Below are 16,494 nucleotides of genomic sequence, written 5' to 3'. Positions count from 1 at the left end.
CCTCAGAGGCAGGTAGGTCGAGGCCCCGCATTACATCTTGTTATTCAGCAATGGACCCAAGCGGGGCATACCATAGCTCCCACATCCGGACAGGCCCTAGCTTCCGCCACATTGAATGCAGTACCGGTGCTGGTATATGATAATGCCCCTGCTGAAGCGGGACCATCTGGGAGAATTGATAACAATAAGAAGAAGAAAAGGAGGTCAAACAAACCATTGGCAGGAGCAACGTTTTGTACATTCCATCAACTAAACGGACATGACACTAGTGAGTGTCGTGATGCCAATCGGCGCCCTGATCGAAGCAACCCTCACACTTCCAGCAGAAACGAACGCCCTCACAGGTCCACCTCTCCAAGGAGGGGAGGGAGAGGTCACCAGAAACAATCTCCTCGTAGAAGAGAATCGAGGAACCAAGGCCAATCCAGACAGGGGAACCAAACCCAATTTTCGGGAGGCCAGGTCATCAGGGAAATCGATACCATCATTGGGGGACCCCACGTCGGTGGCAACACCAGGAATGCCCAGAGAAATTACACAAGAGAAGCAAAAGATCCCCCGATGATCACTTACATTGTTAACAAATCGAAATCAGCAAACAAGATGGCCCCGATCACCTTCTCCCAGGAAGACTCAGAGGGAGTTCACCACCCCCATTGCGATGCTTTGGTTGTAAGAGCCGTAGTAGCTAGAAACGGATTAAAACACACGCTCGTTGATAATGGCAGTTCCGTGAACATATTGTTTGGCTCCACTTTTGACAAAATGCAAATTGAACATGGGTTGATCCCCATGATCGACCCACTGTTCGGATTCACTGGGGACAGCATCATCCCACGAGGCGGATCACCCTGCCTGTCGAAATGGGTTCGGCACCCCTAGTAGCCCAGCATTTCATGGAATTTCTGGTGGTAGATCATAGATCAGCTTATCATGGAGTATTGGGCACACCCGCTCTGAAAGATCTTTGGGCTATGACGTCCATTTATTATTTGTGCATGAAATTTCCAACTGAACGTGGGATAGCAACAGTCCGGGGCGATCAGATGGGTTCCAGGGCATGCTACCTAAACTCGCTGTGCAAGTCTGAGCCCCGAACCGTTAATGTAATCCTAGCCAAGGTACCCACTAAAGTCGTACGGATGTAGAAATGCTCGACGTCCCTGAACAAGGACATACCTCTGAATAAGAGGGAGACGTCGATATAGAAGAGGCCCCTGAACAAGGACACACTCTTGATGAGTTAGACCCCCGAATAATTGATTATGAACCAAATGCGACGCCCATGGAAGAATTGGAAACTTTTCCCGTCAACTCGGAAGACCCCAATCAAGTCTTGCGTATAGGGAAGTCATTATCACCTGAAGCAAAAACTGAGATGATACGTTTCCTGAAAGGGAACCTGGATGTCTTCGCATGGAAACATGAAGATATGGTGGGAATAGATCCTAGGATCAGTTGCCATCACTTTAACATCAACCCCTCCTATGCTCCCCATAGACAGAAGAGGCGTGCCCTAAACCCGGAACGGTACGAGGCACTAAAAGACAAAGTAAGCAAACTTAGCCGCAGTGGTTTCATCAGAGAGGCCATATATCCGAGGTGGATATCCAACCCAATTCTGGTGAAAAAGTCCAGCGGAAAGTGGAGGGTATGCGTGGACTTCACAAACCTAAATAAGGCGTGCCCCAAAGACAGCTTCCCACTTCCAAGAATTGATCGACTTGTGGACTCTACTGCTGGGCATGAACTACTGAGTTTCATGGATGCATACTCAGGGTACAACCAGATACCCATGTTCCGACCTGATGAGGAAGCTACATCATTCATTACGGACAGGGGCCTGTATTGCTACAAAGTTATGCCCTTCGGATTGAAAAATGCCGAGGCCACATACCAGAGGTTAGTCAACATGATGTTTGCCGAACTCATTGGCAAAACCATGGATGTCTACGTAGACGACATGTTGGTCAAAAGCCTCCAAGCAACCGAACATGTGAGTCACATCGCCAAACCTTCCAGATACTTAGTATAATATGAAATTGAATCCCCTCAAGTGCACCTTTGGGGTGGCATCAGGCCAGTTCTTGGGATATATTGTGAATCAGAGAGGAATTTAGGCAAATTCGGTGAAAGTAACGGCCTTACTAGAAATGAGGTCACCTTAGAAATCGAAGGAGGTCCTAAGTCTCAGTGGTCGGATAGCCGCACTCAGCCGCTTCATCTCCAGAACCACTGATAAAAGCTTGCCTTTCTTCAATGTACTGACACAAGGAAAGAAATTCCAATGGACTTCGGAGTGCGAAGAAGCCTTCGAGGCTCTGAAGAAGCACCTCGAGGAAGCACCCCTCTTGTCGAAACCTCAACCAGATGAGTCTTTATTACTGTATCTAGCAGTTTCGGACGTGGTAGTCAGCGCAGTCCTAATAAGGGAAGAAGATGAGCGTCAATTGCCAGTGTACTACATCAGCAAAACACTTCTCCCAGCTGAAACACGCTACCCAGACATGGAAAAATTGGCACTCACACTGATCACAGCCTCAAGAAAGCTGAGGCCATATTTCCAAGCCCACTCAATACAAGTTCTCACCAATTTCCCTTTAAAGCAGGTAATGCAGAAAACAGACGCGTCAGGACGCCTGCTGAAATGGGCCATCGAACTCAACGAGTTCGATCTAACGTTCCGACCTAGACACGCCGTCAAGGGCCAGGCCCTTGCTGATTTCATGGTTGAGTTTACCAAAGCCCCAGAAATGGAGGCGATAATAGAACCAGCCGAGCCCCCCACATGGAAACTATTCGTAGATGGTTCCTCAGGAGAGGCTGGCGCAAGGGTAGGGATGGTGTTGGAGAGCCCGGAAGGCCATATGCTAAATTGTACGGTAAGGTTCGGCTTCAAAGCCTCGAACAACGCAGTCGAATACGAGGCCCTTCTGGCATGTCTAAGGCTCGCTAAGGAAATGCGGGTCAGGAAGCTCCTAGCGAGCAGTGACTCTCAGCTCATAGTAAATCAAGTAAATGGGAATTTCGCACCCAAAGATGGAAACTTGCTTGCGTACTTGAAGTTGGTTCTGAACATAATTCCCCATTTTGAAAGGTTCGAACTGACTCAAGTCCCCCGTCTAGAAAACACACATGCAGATGCCCTCTCAAAATTAGCCAGCAGCATGGACTCAGAACTGCTAAACATCGTCCCCATTGAGCACTTATCAAAGCCCTCCACCTTCGAAGGCGAAGAGGTAATGTGGATAGAAGGCATCCCATTATGGATGCAGCCCATAATCGCGTACCTGAAGGAACAAACACTGCTTGCTTCCAGAGGCGAGGTGAGGAAATTAAGGAGAAGGGTTGCACACTTCGTCCTGCAAGAAGACACCCTTTACAAGAGAGGCTTCGCTTCGCCCCTTCTTCGATGTGTAGGCGCCGAAGAGGCCACATACATACTCAGAGAAATACATGAAGGAATCTGTGGAAATCACTCAGGAGGAACGGCTCTGGCACACAAGGTTCTCCATCAAGGCTACTTCTGGCCGACCCTGAAAAGGGATGCTTGCCGATTTGTCCAGAAATGTGACAAGTGCCAGCGTTTGTCGAACGTACAAAGACAGCCTGCTCAGAGCCTCTCTGTAGTAACCAGCCCTTGACCATTCGCCAAGTGGGGCATCGACTTCATTGGTCCACTCCCAAAAGGGAGAGGAAGCGCAACTTTCGCTATTGTCGCCACTGACTACTTCACTAAGTGGGTCGAGGCAGAACCCCTTGCTCAAATTACCGAGGCTAATACTACCAAGTTCGTTTGGAAAAACATCATTTGTAGATTCGGCATCCCCCACTCCTTAGTCTCTGATAACGGGCGGTAGTTCGACAATAGGAAGATGCGAGACTTATGCGATGAATTGGGCATAAAGAAGGACTTCTCGACACCTTATCACCCCCAGGCGAATAGGCAAGTTGAAGCAGTGAACAAGACTATCAAGCACACCCTGAAAAGGAAACTGGATACCTCAAAAGGTGCCTGGGTTGACGAACTCCCCCACGTCCTCTAGGCTATCAGGACGACTTGCCAGACTGCAACCGGTGAAACCCCATTTTCCATGACCTACGGAGCCGAGGCAATGAGTCCGGTCGAGATTGGGGTCCCATCACATCAACGGATACATTTCAATGAGATCAGCAATGATGAGGCCCGAATAAGCGAACTACACCTCCTTGAGGAAAAGAGAGATACCTCCCAAGTGACCTTGGCAAAATATCATTGAAAGATGACCCGCTTTTACAACTCCAAGGTCAGAAACAGAACTCTCCGCTTGGGCGACCTCGTCCTCAGAAGAGTTTTCCAATCTTCAAAACCAACCGGGTCAGGAGTTTTCGGCCCGAACTGGGAAGGCCCTTACCGCATCCGATGGGAATCCCGACCTGGTACCTTCGAAATTGAAGATATGTCAGGAAGGGCGCTGCCTCATAAGTGGAACATCGAACACTTGAGGAAGTACTACCAGTGATGAGACTGTGTTCCGATCTGATCTCAATATGTTATAGCGGATTGATTGTCCGGATCTGATCTCAGTTGTAAAATTCCCTAAGTGATGGAATCGCCTTTGTAAAGGGTGGTGTAATTTATCTTAGTAACGATTTTCAGTTCCAAGCCACATCAGTTAGTGAATAGTTTCCTCAGTACTTCAGAAGGTTCATTTAAGCGATCCGATCGTCAATTATTAGCTAATTAACATCAAGCAGCTCTTCATGTTTGCCTAATTGGTCTGATCTCATATTATTAATTTGGCATTAAGAATCGCTTCATACTCGCTTAAGTGTTTAAACTTATGTTAACTTAAGCGATCCAGTCCACAGTTATTAACTGGTCATTGTCGCGAGGCAATTAGTCTAACGTTTGTCGTTCATACAAGTATAAACAAAGAAAATCAAAGAAGCAGAAGCCCAAATACTTAACAAAAATTTTTCATTTCATTTCATAAATTTAATTACAGTGGGGCCAAAGCCATTACAAGATAATCCTAATCTGTTGGAGGGACTTCAGTACTGGCCGCCTCCTGGGCCTCCGAAGCCTCCTCGACAACCTTATCAGGCCGACCTCCAGTTGGCGCCCCAAACTCTGCCTCCAATGGAGAGATGTCCAGAGTGGGATGCACCTCCTTCAGTCGACCCAGTAAGCTTTGGGCACTCCATGAAGCCCCGAAGTTGGCGAAGTCGTCGTACAGGGGATGGTCTTCGAAGTGGTCAATAAAGTTCTGGACTGCCACCTCCCCCGCAGACTTCAATTCCTCCTTCAAAGAGGCAATCTCCTTTGACTGGGCCTCTCTCTGCTGCCTCAGCTCTGCCTTTTCTCTGTTGGAGGCCTCCAGAGCATCGGTGGCGAGCTTGTGGTGCTCATTGGCGTGATCAAGTCGCCGAGTCACAGCAGCCACTTGGCATTCCACCTCATACAACTCTTTCTTCAGCCGCTCCACTTCTGTTTGCGCAACAGTAAGTTGGGCCTTAGCTATTTTCTTCCCCTCCTCTGCCTTTGTGGCTTTGGCCTGAGCCGCCCGCACGGCATCCCCATAATGCATCGCCTCCTCGAGGTGCTTGGCGAGGTCCTCCCTCTTAGAGTTTAGATCCTTCACCAAGCCCTCGAGCTGGATGCTTGTTCTTAGGGCCCGAGCCACACAGGCGCTGTTCGTAGCCACCAAATCCTCAGCCGTGCAGGAGGTAGTGTGGTCCCTCCACTCTTCTGTCCAATATTTATTGTGGATCACCGCCACCGCAGCTGTTTCGGGAGGAAGAGCCTCCAGCACCTCCCTTACGGGCTCCTCAGGATTGGTGCCCAGGAAATCGACCTCCTTAGAGGGACGGGGCCTTTTTCTCCTCTACTGCCCCGGAGCTTGATCAATGGGCACTGCAGTAAGGGGTGCTATGTCCGGGGCAGCGACAGGCTCAATTGGAGAGGGCCTTCTCTCCGGGAGGGCCACCCCTGTGGGAATTGTGGTCTGCCTCAAAGCTGGGGGTGGCCTCGCCACAGTTGGGCGTCTGGAAGGGGCGGCACTCTTCTTGCCCTTCCTTCGGAGGTCAGCCTCGGGGTCCTCTGGTACTTCCTCCTCCGTCGGAGGCTGAAGCCTCTTACTGGCCTCCACCAACTCCTCCATTTGCTTTTTGTACGAGGAGGAGGAGGCCTTCAATGCCCGTGCCTCAACCATCATCTTCTGGATGGTCTTGAAGTCGGGGCGCACTGACAGCTTCTTGTTAAAGTTATCTGCAAAGAAACAAATAAGGAATTAATACGAGTCTAGGGAGTCCGGAATAAAAAGTAAGGACTTCGATCCTATTACCTTGAGACGCCATTAAATTGTGAGTAATAAAATGGATGTTCTTCCGGATCAGCCTGTGGTAGGACCTCTTCTTCTGAGGCAGCTGATAAATGACATAGATGGTGTCGAAGTCCTCCGTTGACAGCTCTCACCAAGGAAGAGAACCTACAAAGGAAACATAACTGTTAGACACAAGTCGAACCGAAGAGAAATAAAAGAAGCAACTACTATACTCACTAAGTGTTGAAAACTTCGTTGGAACTGTAAGAGGCGCCAGGGGGTCCCTCTCCATCGTGTCCCATCGCCCTGCTGCCCAGCACCATGAGCTCTTCCATTCTTTGATGGAGCTCGGCAGATCGACCACGAATGAAGTGTGGGAACCCCATGACGTAAGGTAATACCAACCCCGGGTCTTATCCCCCCCGACAGTAACCTTGGGAATATAGAGGGTCTGGAAAATGGAAAGGGGCATCTCCACCCCTAACGACGCCTCTTTCCACAACATCCAGGAGCCCACCATCTGGCTCCAGGAGTTCGGATTGAGCTGCGTCGGGGTTAGCCCATAGGCCCTAAGCACCAACCTAAAGAATGGGTGGATAGGCAGCCTAAGTCCGGCCCTAAAGATCGCCTCACTATTGGCCACACAGCCCGGCCTTGGATAACAGGCTCTCTCTTCCGGCCCGGGGATGATTAAGTCTACACTGTCAGGGATCCTATACTCTGTCCTAAGCCTCCCCAAGTCGGCCTCCCTTAATTTTGATGGGTAGTCCAACGCCCCCCAATGCACAAAGGTATCTAGTGGGCTATCTGGTCGTTTCCATATGTTCTCCCTCCCCCCCATTATTGCCCCAGCTATTTCTAAGGAGGTCGCCACAATGGGCTCGTCCACCCTCACTATTTCTAAGCCTTTCCCCGAACCAGAACTCCCATCCGAGGCCATTCTTTAAAAATTTAAAGCCTAAATAGGTGCTGAAACTTACGGGTTTGGAAGTTTTTCCTAGCCGAAAATGGTGTAAGGTCACCGGAAGCCTAGTTTTTCTAGCCGAAAGTCTAGTTTTTCTCGCCGGAATTGCTTGCAAAACGCCGAAAATCGCCAAAAATTTGAGAGCAAAGTATAATCTTAGTTTTGCAAGGGTAGAAAGTCTGAGAAAACCCCAGAGTCCTCCTTTTATCGAAAAACAAGTCCGATCTCTACCGTTGAATTCAAATGCGATCAATCTAAGCCGTTCGTCGCATTCTCAATCCAGGCCATTGAATTGAAACGCCAGATTTGATCTGCACCCAAGATGTCGCTGTGACTTTCACGCTAACTTGAAACGCGTCACCTCGATTACAACCAGCCGTCAATAATAATTAGTAGCCACAGCAGCCTTTTAAGAGAATGGGCATGGCACCCAACTGTCACCTTGAAAACACACAACAGTTGTCAAATCATTTGACGTTTGGGTCGCCTCGGATTGAGCTCCTCCTCTAACTTTACAAAGCTTGGACGCACCTGACGCGAATGCCCTATTGGGTCATCGCCTCGGACGCTGTGTTTCCTCCCATGCTTTACAAAGTTTCAGCCATCTCCCAACGCGTCTACCTTTTGGGTCAGCGCACCGGTGGCAGTTGAGCTCCTCCTCCAACTTTACAAAGCTTGGACGCACCTGACGCGATGGCCCTATTGGGTCATCGCCTCGGACGCTGTGTTTCCTCCCATGCTTTACAAAGTTTCAACCATCTCCCAACGCGTCGACCTTTTGGGTCAGTGCACCGGTGGTAGATGAGCTCCTCCTCTAACTTTACAAAGCTTGGACGCACCTGACGCGAAGGCTCTATTGGGTCATCGCCTCGGACGCTGCGTTTCCTCCCATGCTTTACAAAGTTTCAGCCATCTCCCAACGCGTCGACCTTTTGGGTCAGCGCACCGGTGGCAGCTGAGCTCCTCCTCCAACTTTACAAAGCTTGGACGCACCTGACGCGAAGGCCCTATTGGTTCATCACCTCGAACGCTACGTTTCCTCCCATGCTTTACAAAGTTTCAGCCATTTCCCAACGCGTCGACCTTTTGGGTCAGCGCACCAATGGCAGATGAGCTCCTCCTCCAACTTTACAAAGCTTGGACGCACCTGACGCAAAGGCCCTATTGGGTCATCGCCTCGGACGCCGCGTTTCCTCCCATACTTTACAAAGTTTCAGCCATCTCCCAACGCGTCGACCTTTTGGGTCAGCGCACCGGTGGCAGATGAGCTCCTCCTCCAACTTTACAAAGTTTGGACGCACCTGACGCGAAGGCCCTATTGAGTCATCGCCTCGGACGCTGCGTTTCCTCCCATACTTTACAAAGTTTCAGCCATCTCCCAACGCGTCGACCTTTTGGGTCAGCTCACCGGTGGCAGTTGAGCTCCTCCTCCAACTTTACAAAGCTTGGACGCACCTGACGCGAAGGCCCTATTGGGTCATCGCCTCGGACGCTGCGTTTTCATACTTTACAAAGTTTCAGCCATCTCCCAACGCGTCGACCTTTTGGGTCAGCGCACCGGTGGCAGCTGAGCTCCTCCTCCAACTTTACAAAGCTTGGACGCACCTGACGCGAAGGCTCTATTGGTTCATCACCTCGAACACTACGTTTCCTCCCATGCTTTACAAAGTTTCAGCCATTTCCCAACGCGTCGACCTTTTGGGTCAGCGCACCAATGACAGATGAGCTCCTCCTCCAACTTTACAAAGCTTGGACGCACCTGACGCAAAGGCCCTATTGGGTCATCGCCTCGGACGCCGCGTTTCCTCCCATGCTTTACAAAGTTTCAGCCATCTCCCAACGTGTTGACCTTTTGGGTCAGGGCACCGGTGGCAGATGAGCTCCTCCTTCAACTTTACAAAGCTTAGACGCACCTGACGCGAAGGCCCTTTTGGGACATCGCCTCGGACGCTGCGTTCCCTCCTATGCTTTACAAAGTTTCAGCCATCTCCCAACACGTCGGTCTGTGGGGTCAGCGTACCATATTTGCAAAGCTTCGGTGCACCTTACGCAACGTCCCATGCTGGTTGACCGCCTCGAATGTTACGCACAATAACGAAACTTTGGCACATCTGCCTATTATCATAACCTCGATTGCTGCAACGGATCAAACCCCAAAACTCCCATGATTTGCGGTTCGGTTAGGAAAGCAAGTCCACGCATGATATAAATATTCATCCCCGGACTTGGGGGACCACTGTTACGCTCCGATTATACATGCCTCGGATACCGAAGTGTCATCTCACCTCCGAGCCGAGATCAAGTGGACCCCCCGCAGCACCACTTATTCCGACCTGAAAACGACCCTTCCGAAGCTTCTCCGAAGTTTTATAGCGATTCCTACTACTGATCTGCTGAAACATCTCACCTCCAAGGTCGAGATCAAGTGGACCCCCGTTAGAAGATCCGCCGCCAATTTGAGATTTGTCCTACACCTAAGGCTTAAATTGATTTGACGTCTCCGTGAGGCTAGTTGATGTGACTTATCAACTTTATGTCAATTCAACTTAGAGGAAACAAACTGTCCATCCACTCTACAAACGCGGCTGATTGACGCCTATGAGCAGACGCTTCATACCGTCAGATGTATACACGCGTTCCACATCCAACGATTCATACCACCTATAAATACCCAAGGTTTGGCAAGAGGCAAAGGTAATGAAACTCTTAATACACAGCACTCCATAACAAGTTTATATATTTTCTCCTCCCCCTTTATTGATTGATTTGTATAGCCCCTGGGTACTGTTTCGATCACCCAAACTTGACTTGACCGTCGGAGTGTATGCAGCCGCCAGCACTCTCGTTGGTTCCGGCCATATGCGCCTGACTATTTGTTGATTGTGCACAGGGAGGAATACGTGGAGTAGCTTTCAGTTGGCCACGTGGAAGGACCAATTTTCGAGGTCAACATCTGCCATGAACTATAATTTTTAGACAAAATCACGATAATATCTACATCAAAATGCCATTTAATTGTAGACTTGAGCGAGAAATAAAATTTCCAAGAAAACATGCAAAGAGGGACAGTGGCAATAAAAAACAAAAGAATTTATTTGAGTCCTACTAGAAAAAAGGAAAATACTGTGTGTACAGTGTTGTACACGTACAACACTCTCAAAATCGTGGGACTGCAATTATTTTAATCGTGAATCCCACATCTTGTATGTAAGAGAACTGTTAATCATAATATCAAAATTGTTACACTTGTAGCAAGATTTCGAAAAAAAAGAGTAAGCCTGTTTCTTGACCTTTATCCCTTCTAAAGGGCGTCTCACGATCATGATTTGACAACTAATAATTCAGAACTGTAAACTGTCTATCTGATTTTAACTCAATTTTTGTCCATAGTGATAATTGGAAAATAGTAGCAATGATATTTCTAATTACATTAATCATTGCTTTGAGTCTTCCAATAAAGTAAAGTATTTGTGTTAAATCCACTCGTTTTTCAATGGGTTAATTAGAACGGGTGATGCCTCCCATTAATTGAAGAATTATAATCCATACATACCCTTTTTTACCTTATTAAATTTCATTTTTCTCTTTTCTATTTTCAATTACACAATTTTCAATAAAATAATATTAAACATAAATTAAAAAAAATTTATTCTTTTTCAACTATTCATTTTTAAAAAAAATGCTATTCTATCTATTTTTATTTCAAGAAAATGGGGGCCAAACGGGCCCATATAGTTGAAGACTTAAAATCATAGATGTTTATACATGAGAAATTTATAAAAATTAAAAAAATTATATTAGATATTGTTAACATTTGAACTTGGTTTAACCATATCCAGCCAACTTAACTAGTATTAAAGATGAGATTATTTAACTAAAATAGGAAAATGAGATAATTGCTGTGACTTTTGCCTTTAATTAGCTAAAGTACAAAAAGCGGAAAGATTGTAGATTTCATGATCCATACGATGGACCATATGTTGTTTTTTCCCTACTATATAAAAAGGAGAATATGAAATTATTGTAGAAAGCAACAGTGACTTATGTTATTTTATCTCACTGCAGCAATTTAAATTATTTTTTTAAAGTGTGGGAGCAAAAACGACGCCGTTTGTCTTACTATATATTTTATTATATAGTTTATCTCCAAATTTACTGCAATACGCAACTTTTCATACTTCTCACAAAGTCTCATCTCTTCACTATGTGTTCAATAAAAAATATTAGTTATAAGTAAAAAGTTTGCTTCAAGTTTTTTAAGTGTAATAAAAAAAATATCATTGTAGTTGGCTATTATATGTAAAAATATATTGGCTTAAAAAAAAAAAAATTCTCTCTAACTCTCCGTGCATGCATGAATTTGTCTTCATGCACGAAGACCAATAGTGACTTATGTAATTTTGTCTCACTGTAGCAATTTAATTTTTTTTTTCAAGTGGGGGTGCAAAAACGATGCCGTTTGTCTTACTATATATTTTATTATACAGTTTACCTCCAAATTTACTACAACACACAATTTTTCATACTTCCCACCAGGTCTCATCTCTTCACTTTATGCTCAATAAAAAAATATTAGTTATTAGTAAAACATTTGCTTCATGTTTTTTAAGTGTAATAAAAAAAATTAAAAAATTATCATTATAGTTAGTTATTATATGTAAAAATATATTAGGTTAAAAAAAAATATTCTCTCTAACCCTCCGTGCATGTAGTCTCCATGCACAGAGACAAAACGGAGACTGTCTCCCTTATGTTAATTTTTTATTTTTTATTTTTATAGATAACTTTCTTTTTGTACTTTAAAATTCTTTTCTCTTCATAATAAAACTTAATTTTTCAATTTTAACTAAATAATATTTATATATTCTTTATTTAATTTTCATAACTTTCTTTTATTTTATTTTATTTTTATTATATTTTTTTTAAAATTGTTTTAAAATTTATTTTTTCGATTTAAAATACTTTTTTATTCTTTTCGTTTAAAAAGCAATTTTTCAATTTTAATTAAATAATAATTATTTTTACTTTTAATTATTTTGATTTAATTTAAAAACTTTATAATAACTTTTTTTGGTTTCTTTTTATTTTTGCCTGTCTACTATATAATAATAATAATAATAATAATAATAATAATAATAATAATAATAATAATAAAAAAAGAAAAAAATTTAAAAGGACCATGTGAGAGAGAGAAAGAAAAGAGGAGAGAGAAATAAACTTTATTGATTCTAGTTTCAATTTGTTGGCCACGTGTAGGAGAGATATTGCTTGTTGAGTGGTAAAATTGGTTGACAAGTTATTTTATTTCAAAGAGTTCGTTTCCCAGTTTTGTCCATACTTCTATCCTACTACTACACGTTTCTCCAACTATACACCCACTCTATTGGACTAGATCATGTGGGATTATTTATAGATGTATATCAAAAGAAGACATATGCATAAGCACACGGTTGTAGAGAAATAAGAGTGTTGAAATCAGGTAAATTTCAGACTTCATATTTTATGCAGTGTAAAAGGAATACAATTTTTGTTTCAATTTAAATTTCTTTTTAATTATTTTCTCTTCATAATAAAACTTAATTTTTCAATTTTAACTAAATAATATTTATATATTCTTTATTTAATTTTTGTAACTTTCTTTTATTTTATTTTTATTAATTTTTTTGAAATTGTTTTAAAATTTCTTTTTTTTCATATTATAAATATTTTTGTCAATTTAAAATTCTTTTTAATTCTTTTCGTTTAAAATAAATAAAACTGTATAAAAAGGAGAATGGAAAGTTACTGTAGAAATCAACAGTGACTTATTTTATTTTGTCTCATTGTAGCATTTATTTTTAAGTGGGGGAGTTAAAACGACGTTGTTTGTCTTCAGGGGCGGACCCAAAGATTTCGGACTGTGGGGTCAAAAATGAAATTTTTTTCGAACAACGTATCATTAACAAAAATAAATTCATATGCTACTACAATGTAGCTTACGCGTTTTCATACTTTGAAAACGTTGTATAATTACATCATTATCAATATCGTCAAATATATCGCTCTCAATATATGCAACCAAACTATCACTTAACCATTGATCTCCCATTCGATTACGTAGTCGATTCTTGACAATCTTCATTGCAGAAAATACTCTTTCTACCGTAGTAGGTGCAACTGGAAGAATTAACGCCAATGTTACAAGCCTGTAAAATAATATACGTCTGAATTTGCTCTTTACGTGCTAAGATCTTTATTGGTTTAAAATCTTTGGGATAATACTCACACAATTGAATTAACTTATCCTTGTTGAAAGCAAAGAATGAATTATTCAGACACAAGCATGCAACACAAAGGAGTAAGTCACTATTTACCTCGGAGAAACAATCATTCAACTCTTGAATTTGCATATCGATAATAGCATAAAAGAAATCCACACGAAAATGATTTAGATTTGTAATTTCTTGAGTGTTACGCCATGAATGGCCTAGAGGTATAAACATATCGTCCATATTGGGAACATCAATATTGTACCTTTCGCAAAAGCAGAAAATTTTTCTTAAAAATGATTCCCATTCATTGTTCCTCATTGCTTGAAGTCGTTCTTTACTTATTTTCACTAATTTCATAGCGTTGACAATATATTGTTCTCTCCTTTGTAATGATTTTGACAATTCATCTGAAATACCCAATACCTTTTTCATGAGATGCAAACTGAATACAAAATCAAATGTTAACATAGATCCCAACAAAATACGTGCTTCCCCTCGCTTTCCACAACTAGTATCATCAGTGGCAATCATCTCAACGACATCAACTGTAGCAGAAAACATGATAATCAAGTTAAGTAAAGAATTATAGTGAGAGCCCCAACGAGTATCATCAGGTCGCTTAAGAGTTGTTTCTTGATTAAGGCCCTTTCCACTTGAGATTTCACCAAGATTTAACGATTCAACAACTTCAAGCCTCTTCTTCTCTCGAAGAAGATCACATCGCTTAGCCAATCCACCAACAATATTTACCAATTTATTCACTAAAGTAAAGAATGTTTCAATTTCTGCATACTTGCTTGCCACAGCTGCAAGAGCTAGTTGTAGCCGATGAGCAAAACAGTGTATATAAAAAGCACTTGGATTCTCTTTCAAAATAAGTGCTTTAAGATCATTGTACTCACCTCGCATGTTGCTGGCCCCGTCATAACCTTGACCTCTTAAACTAGATATACTTAAGTTAAATCGAGAGAATAAGTGATCAATAGAATCCTTAAGTGAGAGAGCTGTGGTACTAGAGACATGTTCTACTCCAATAAAACGTTCTGTTAGTTGTCCTTTCTGATTCACATAGCGTAGAACATTTGCTACTTCACTGATACATCACGAGATTCATCAACAAGAATAGAAAATAACCTATCACCAATAGCACTCACAATGTCCTTTTAAATTTTAGGTGATGTTAATTGAAGGTTTTAAAGAACATTACTCAAACAAACATCCTTAATCTCTTTATTATGATCACATAACCACTGCAAAAATTCAAGAAAATTTCCTTAATTTCTTGAATTTTCTAATTCATCATGTCCACGAAACGAAAGCCCTTGTCGTAGAAGCAATCGGACACAATCAATTGACGCATTCAAACGAATTCGATACTCATCTTTTGTTTTTTTCAACTTTTTAAAGAGAACACAATCAATATTTTGTTTCTGATTCACAAAAGCCTCATACTTAATCTGAGCTCGATTGTGTGCACTACCACTTTTCCCGACATGAATTTGAAGCCTTTATTTCTTTTTCCAATTTGAGAATCCTCCATCAATAAAAGAATCACCACCACCATGTTCTTCACTATTTGGTTTGAAAAGATAATAATAAAAACAAAATATGGTATCTTTTGCTATACTGTATTCCAACAAATCAGGAAAGTCATTAAACCACGAAGTTTTAAATCGTCTTAACGGCGAATCTCCTAATTCTTTCTGTGGACACAAGTGATTTTGAGGCTGACATGGACCCTTTTGTACATATGCTCTTCAGATTTAATCCTGAACAATTCTTTGAATTCCGGTATTTGATTCTTCTTGGCCATCTTGTTTTTTTTTGAACACTCGTTTCAGAATTAATTTGCTCTCCGCTTGAACATTCGAATTTTCATTTAAAATATTTCTCCATGACTGTTAAAAACAATAAATTCAACACAGAATCACATATCAATAAATAAATAACATATATCAGTTTTCATCAAAACATAACACTAAATTGATAATAAACAACAATTAATTGAATTCCATAAACAATTCTAAATCCCCAAGTTTGAGAAAGCCAGCCATTACTTACTTGGAATTGGAATTGGAATTGAGGTCTAACTTCTAAATTTCAGCCTTCCAGCCTCCAAGAACTTCCAGTAGCACTGTAGCAATGAGCTACTGAGCTCAGTAGATAGTAGTCACTACAGTGAAAAATTTTAATTTGGAACTATAATTAATAATTTAAATGATTTTTCCCAAACTGTAAAAAATCAATTCCATACCATACTTGATACTTCTATTATTTCATTGTTCATACAATCATACGATTCACACCAAATCAGTGAGTGTGAGTCAGTGACAGTGAATCAGAATAATGAAGATTTCATTTAATGTGTTCATCCAAACCCTACAAAATTAACTTACCGAAAGTGGAACAGGATACAAGAAGGTGCTGTAGTGCAGAAATCGGTGGAAATTTGGAAAAGGAAGGCTTCGCCCTTTGCGTCTGTCGCCTGCGCCGCTACTGTTTGGGAAGAAATTGATGGGGACTGGTCGTTGGGAGAGTGAGAGTTGGGAGACCGGAGACAGGGAAGACGGGGAGTGGAGTGGAGAGTGGATAATGGATTGGTCTTAGGAATTGGACTAATTGACTATGGATTAATGGATTGGAGTGGATAATGGATTGGAGTCATTGGGCTTATGGGCTAGCAGGAAAATTGTTTAATTGATTGATTTAATTAGAATTTGGAACCCCAAACCCAAAAAACTGTTTCAGTAGCAGAAACCATAAAATAAATAAATAAATAAATAAAACAGTGGGATCATTTGACCCCATGTGGGTCGGCCCCTGTTTGTCTTTGTTATATATAAATTTACTGCAACACGTAACTTTTCTACTTTTCTTTTATTTTGTTTTTATTATATTTTTTTGGAAATTGTTTTAAAATTTCTTTTTTCTTCATATTATAAATATTTTTCTAATTTAAAATTCTTTTTAATTC

General features: G+C 42.2%; 1 protein-coding gene across 1 annotated transcript; it reads right to left on the bottom strand.

Moving 5' to 3' along the window:
- Positions 1-13,361: 13,361 nt before the first annotated feature.
- LOC111406830 (zinc finger MYM-type protein 1-like) lies at positions 13,362-15,084 on the bottom strand. The gene is made up of 2 exons (XM_023036198.1): positions 14,960-15,084; positions 13,362-14,613 (listed from the first exon to the last, which is right to left on the bottom strand). The coding sequence occupies exons 1-2, from the start codon at positions 15,082-15,084 to the stop codon at positions 13,362-13,364; spliced, it is 1,377 nt and encodes a 458-aa protein (XP_022891966.1).
- Between the last annotated feature and the right edge of the window lie 1,410 nt (positions 15,085-16,494).

Source organism: Olea europaea, chromosome 12 (assembly GCF_002742605.1).
Source record: "Olea europaea var. sylvestris chromosome 12, O_europaea_v1, whole genome shotgun sequence".
Classification (NCBI taxonomy): Eukaryota; Viridiplantae; Streptophyta; class Magnoliopsida; order Lamiales; family Oleaceae; genus Olea; species Olea europaea.
The sequence above is the reverse complement of the archived record's forward strand: the minus strand, read 5'-3'. Positions and strand labels throughout refer to the sequence as shown.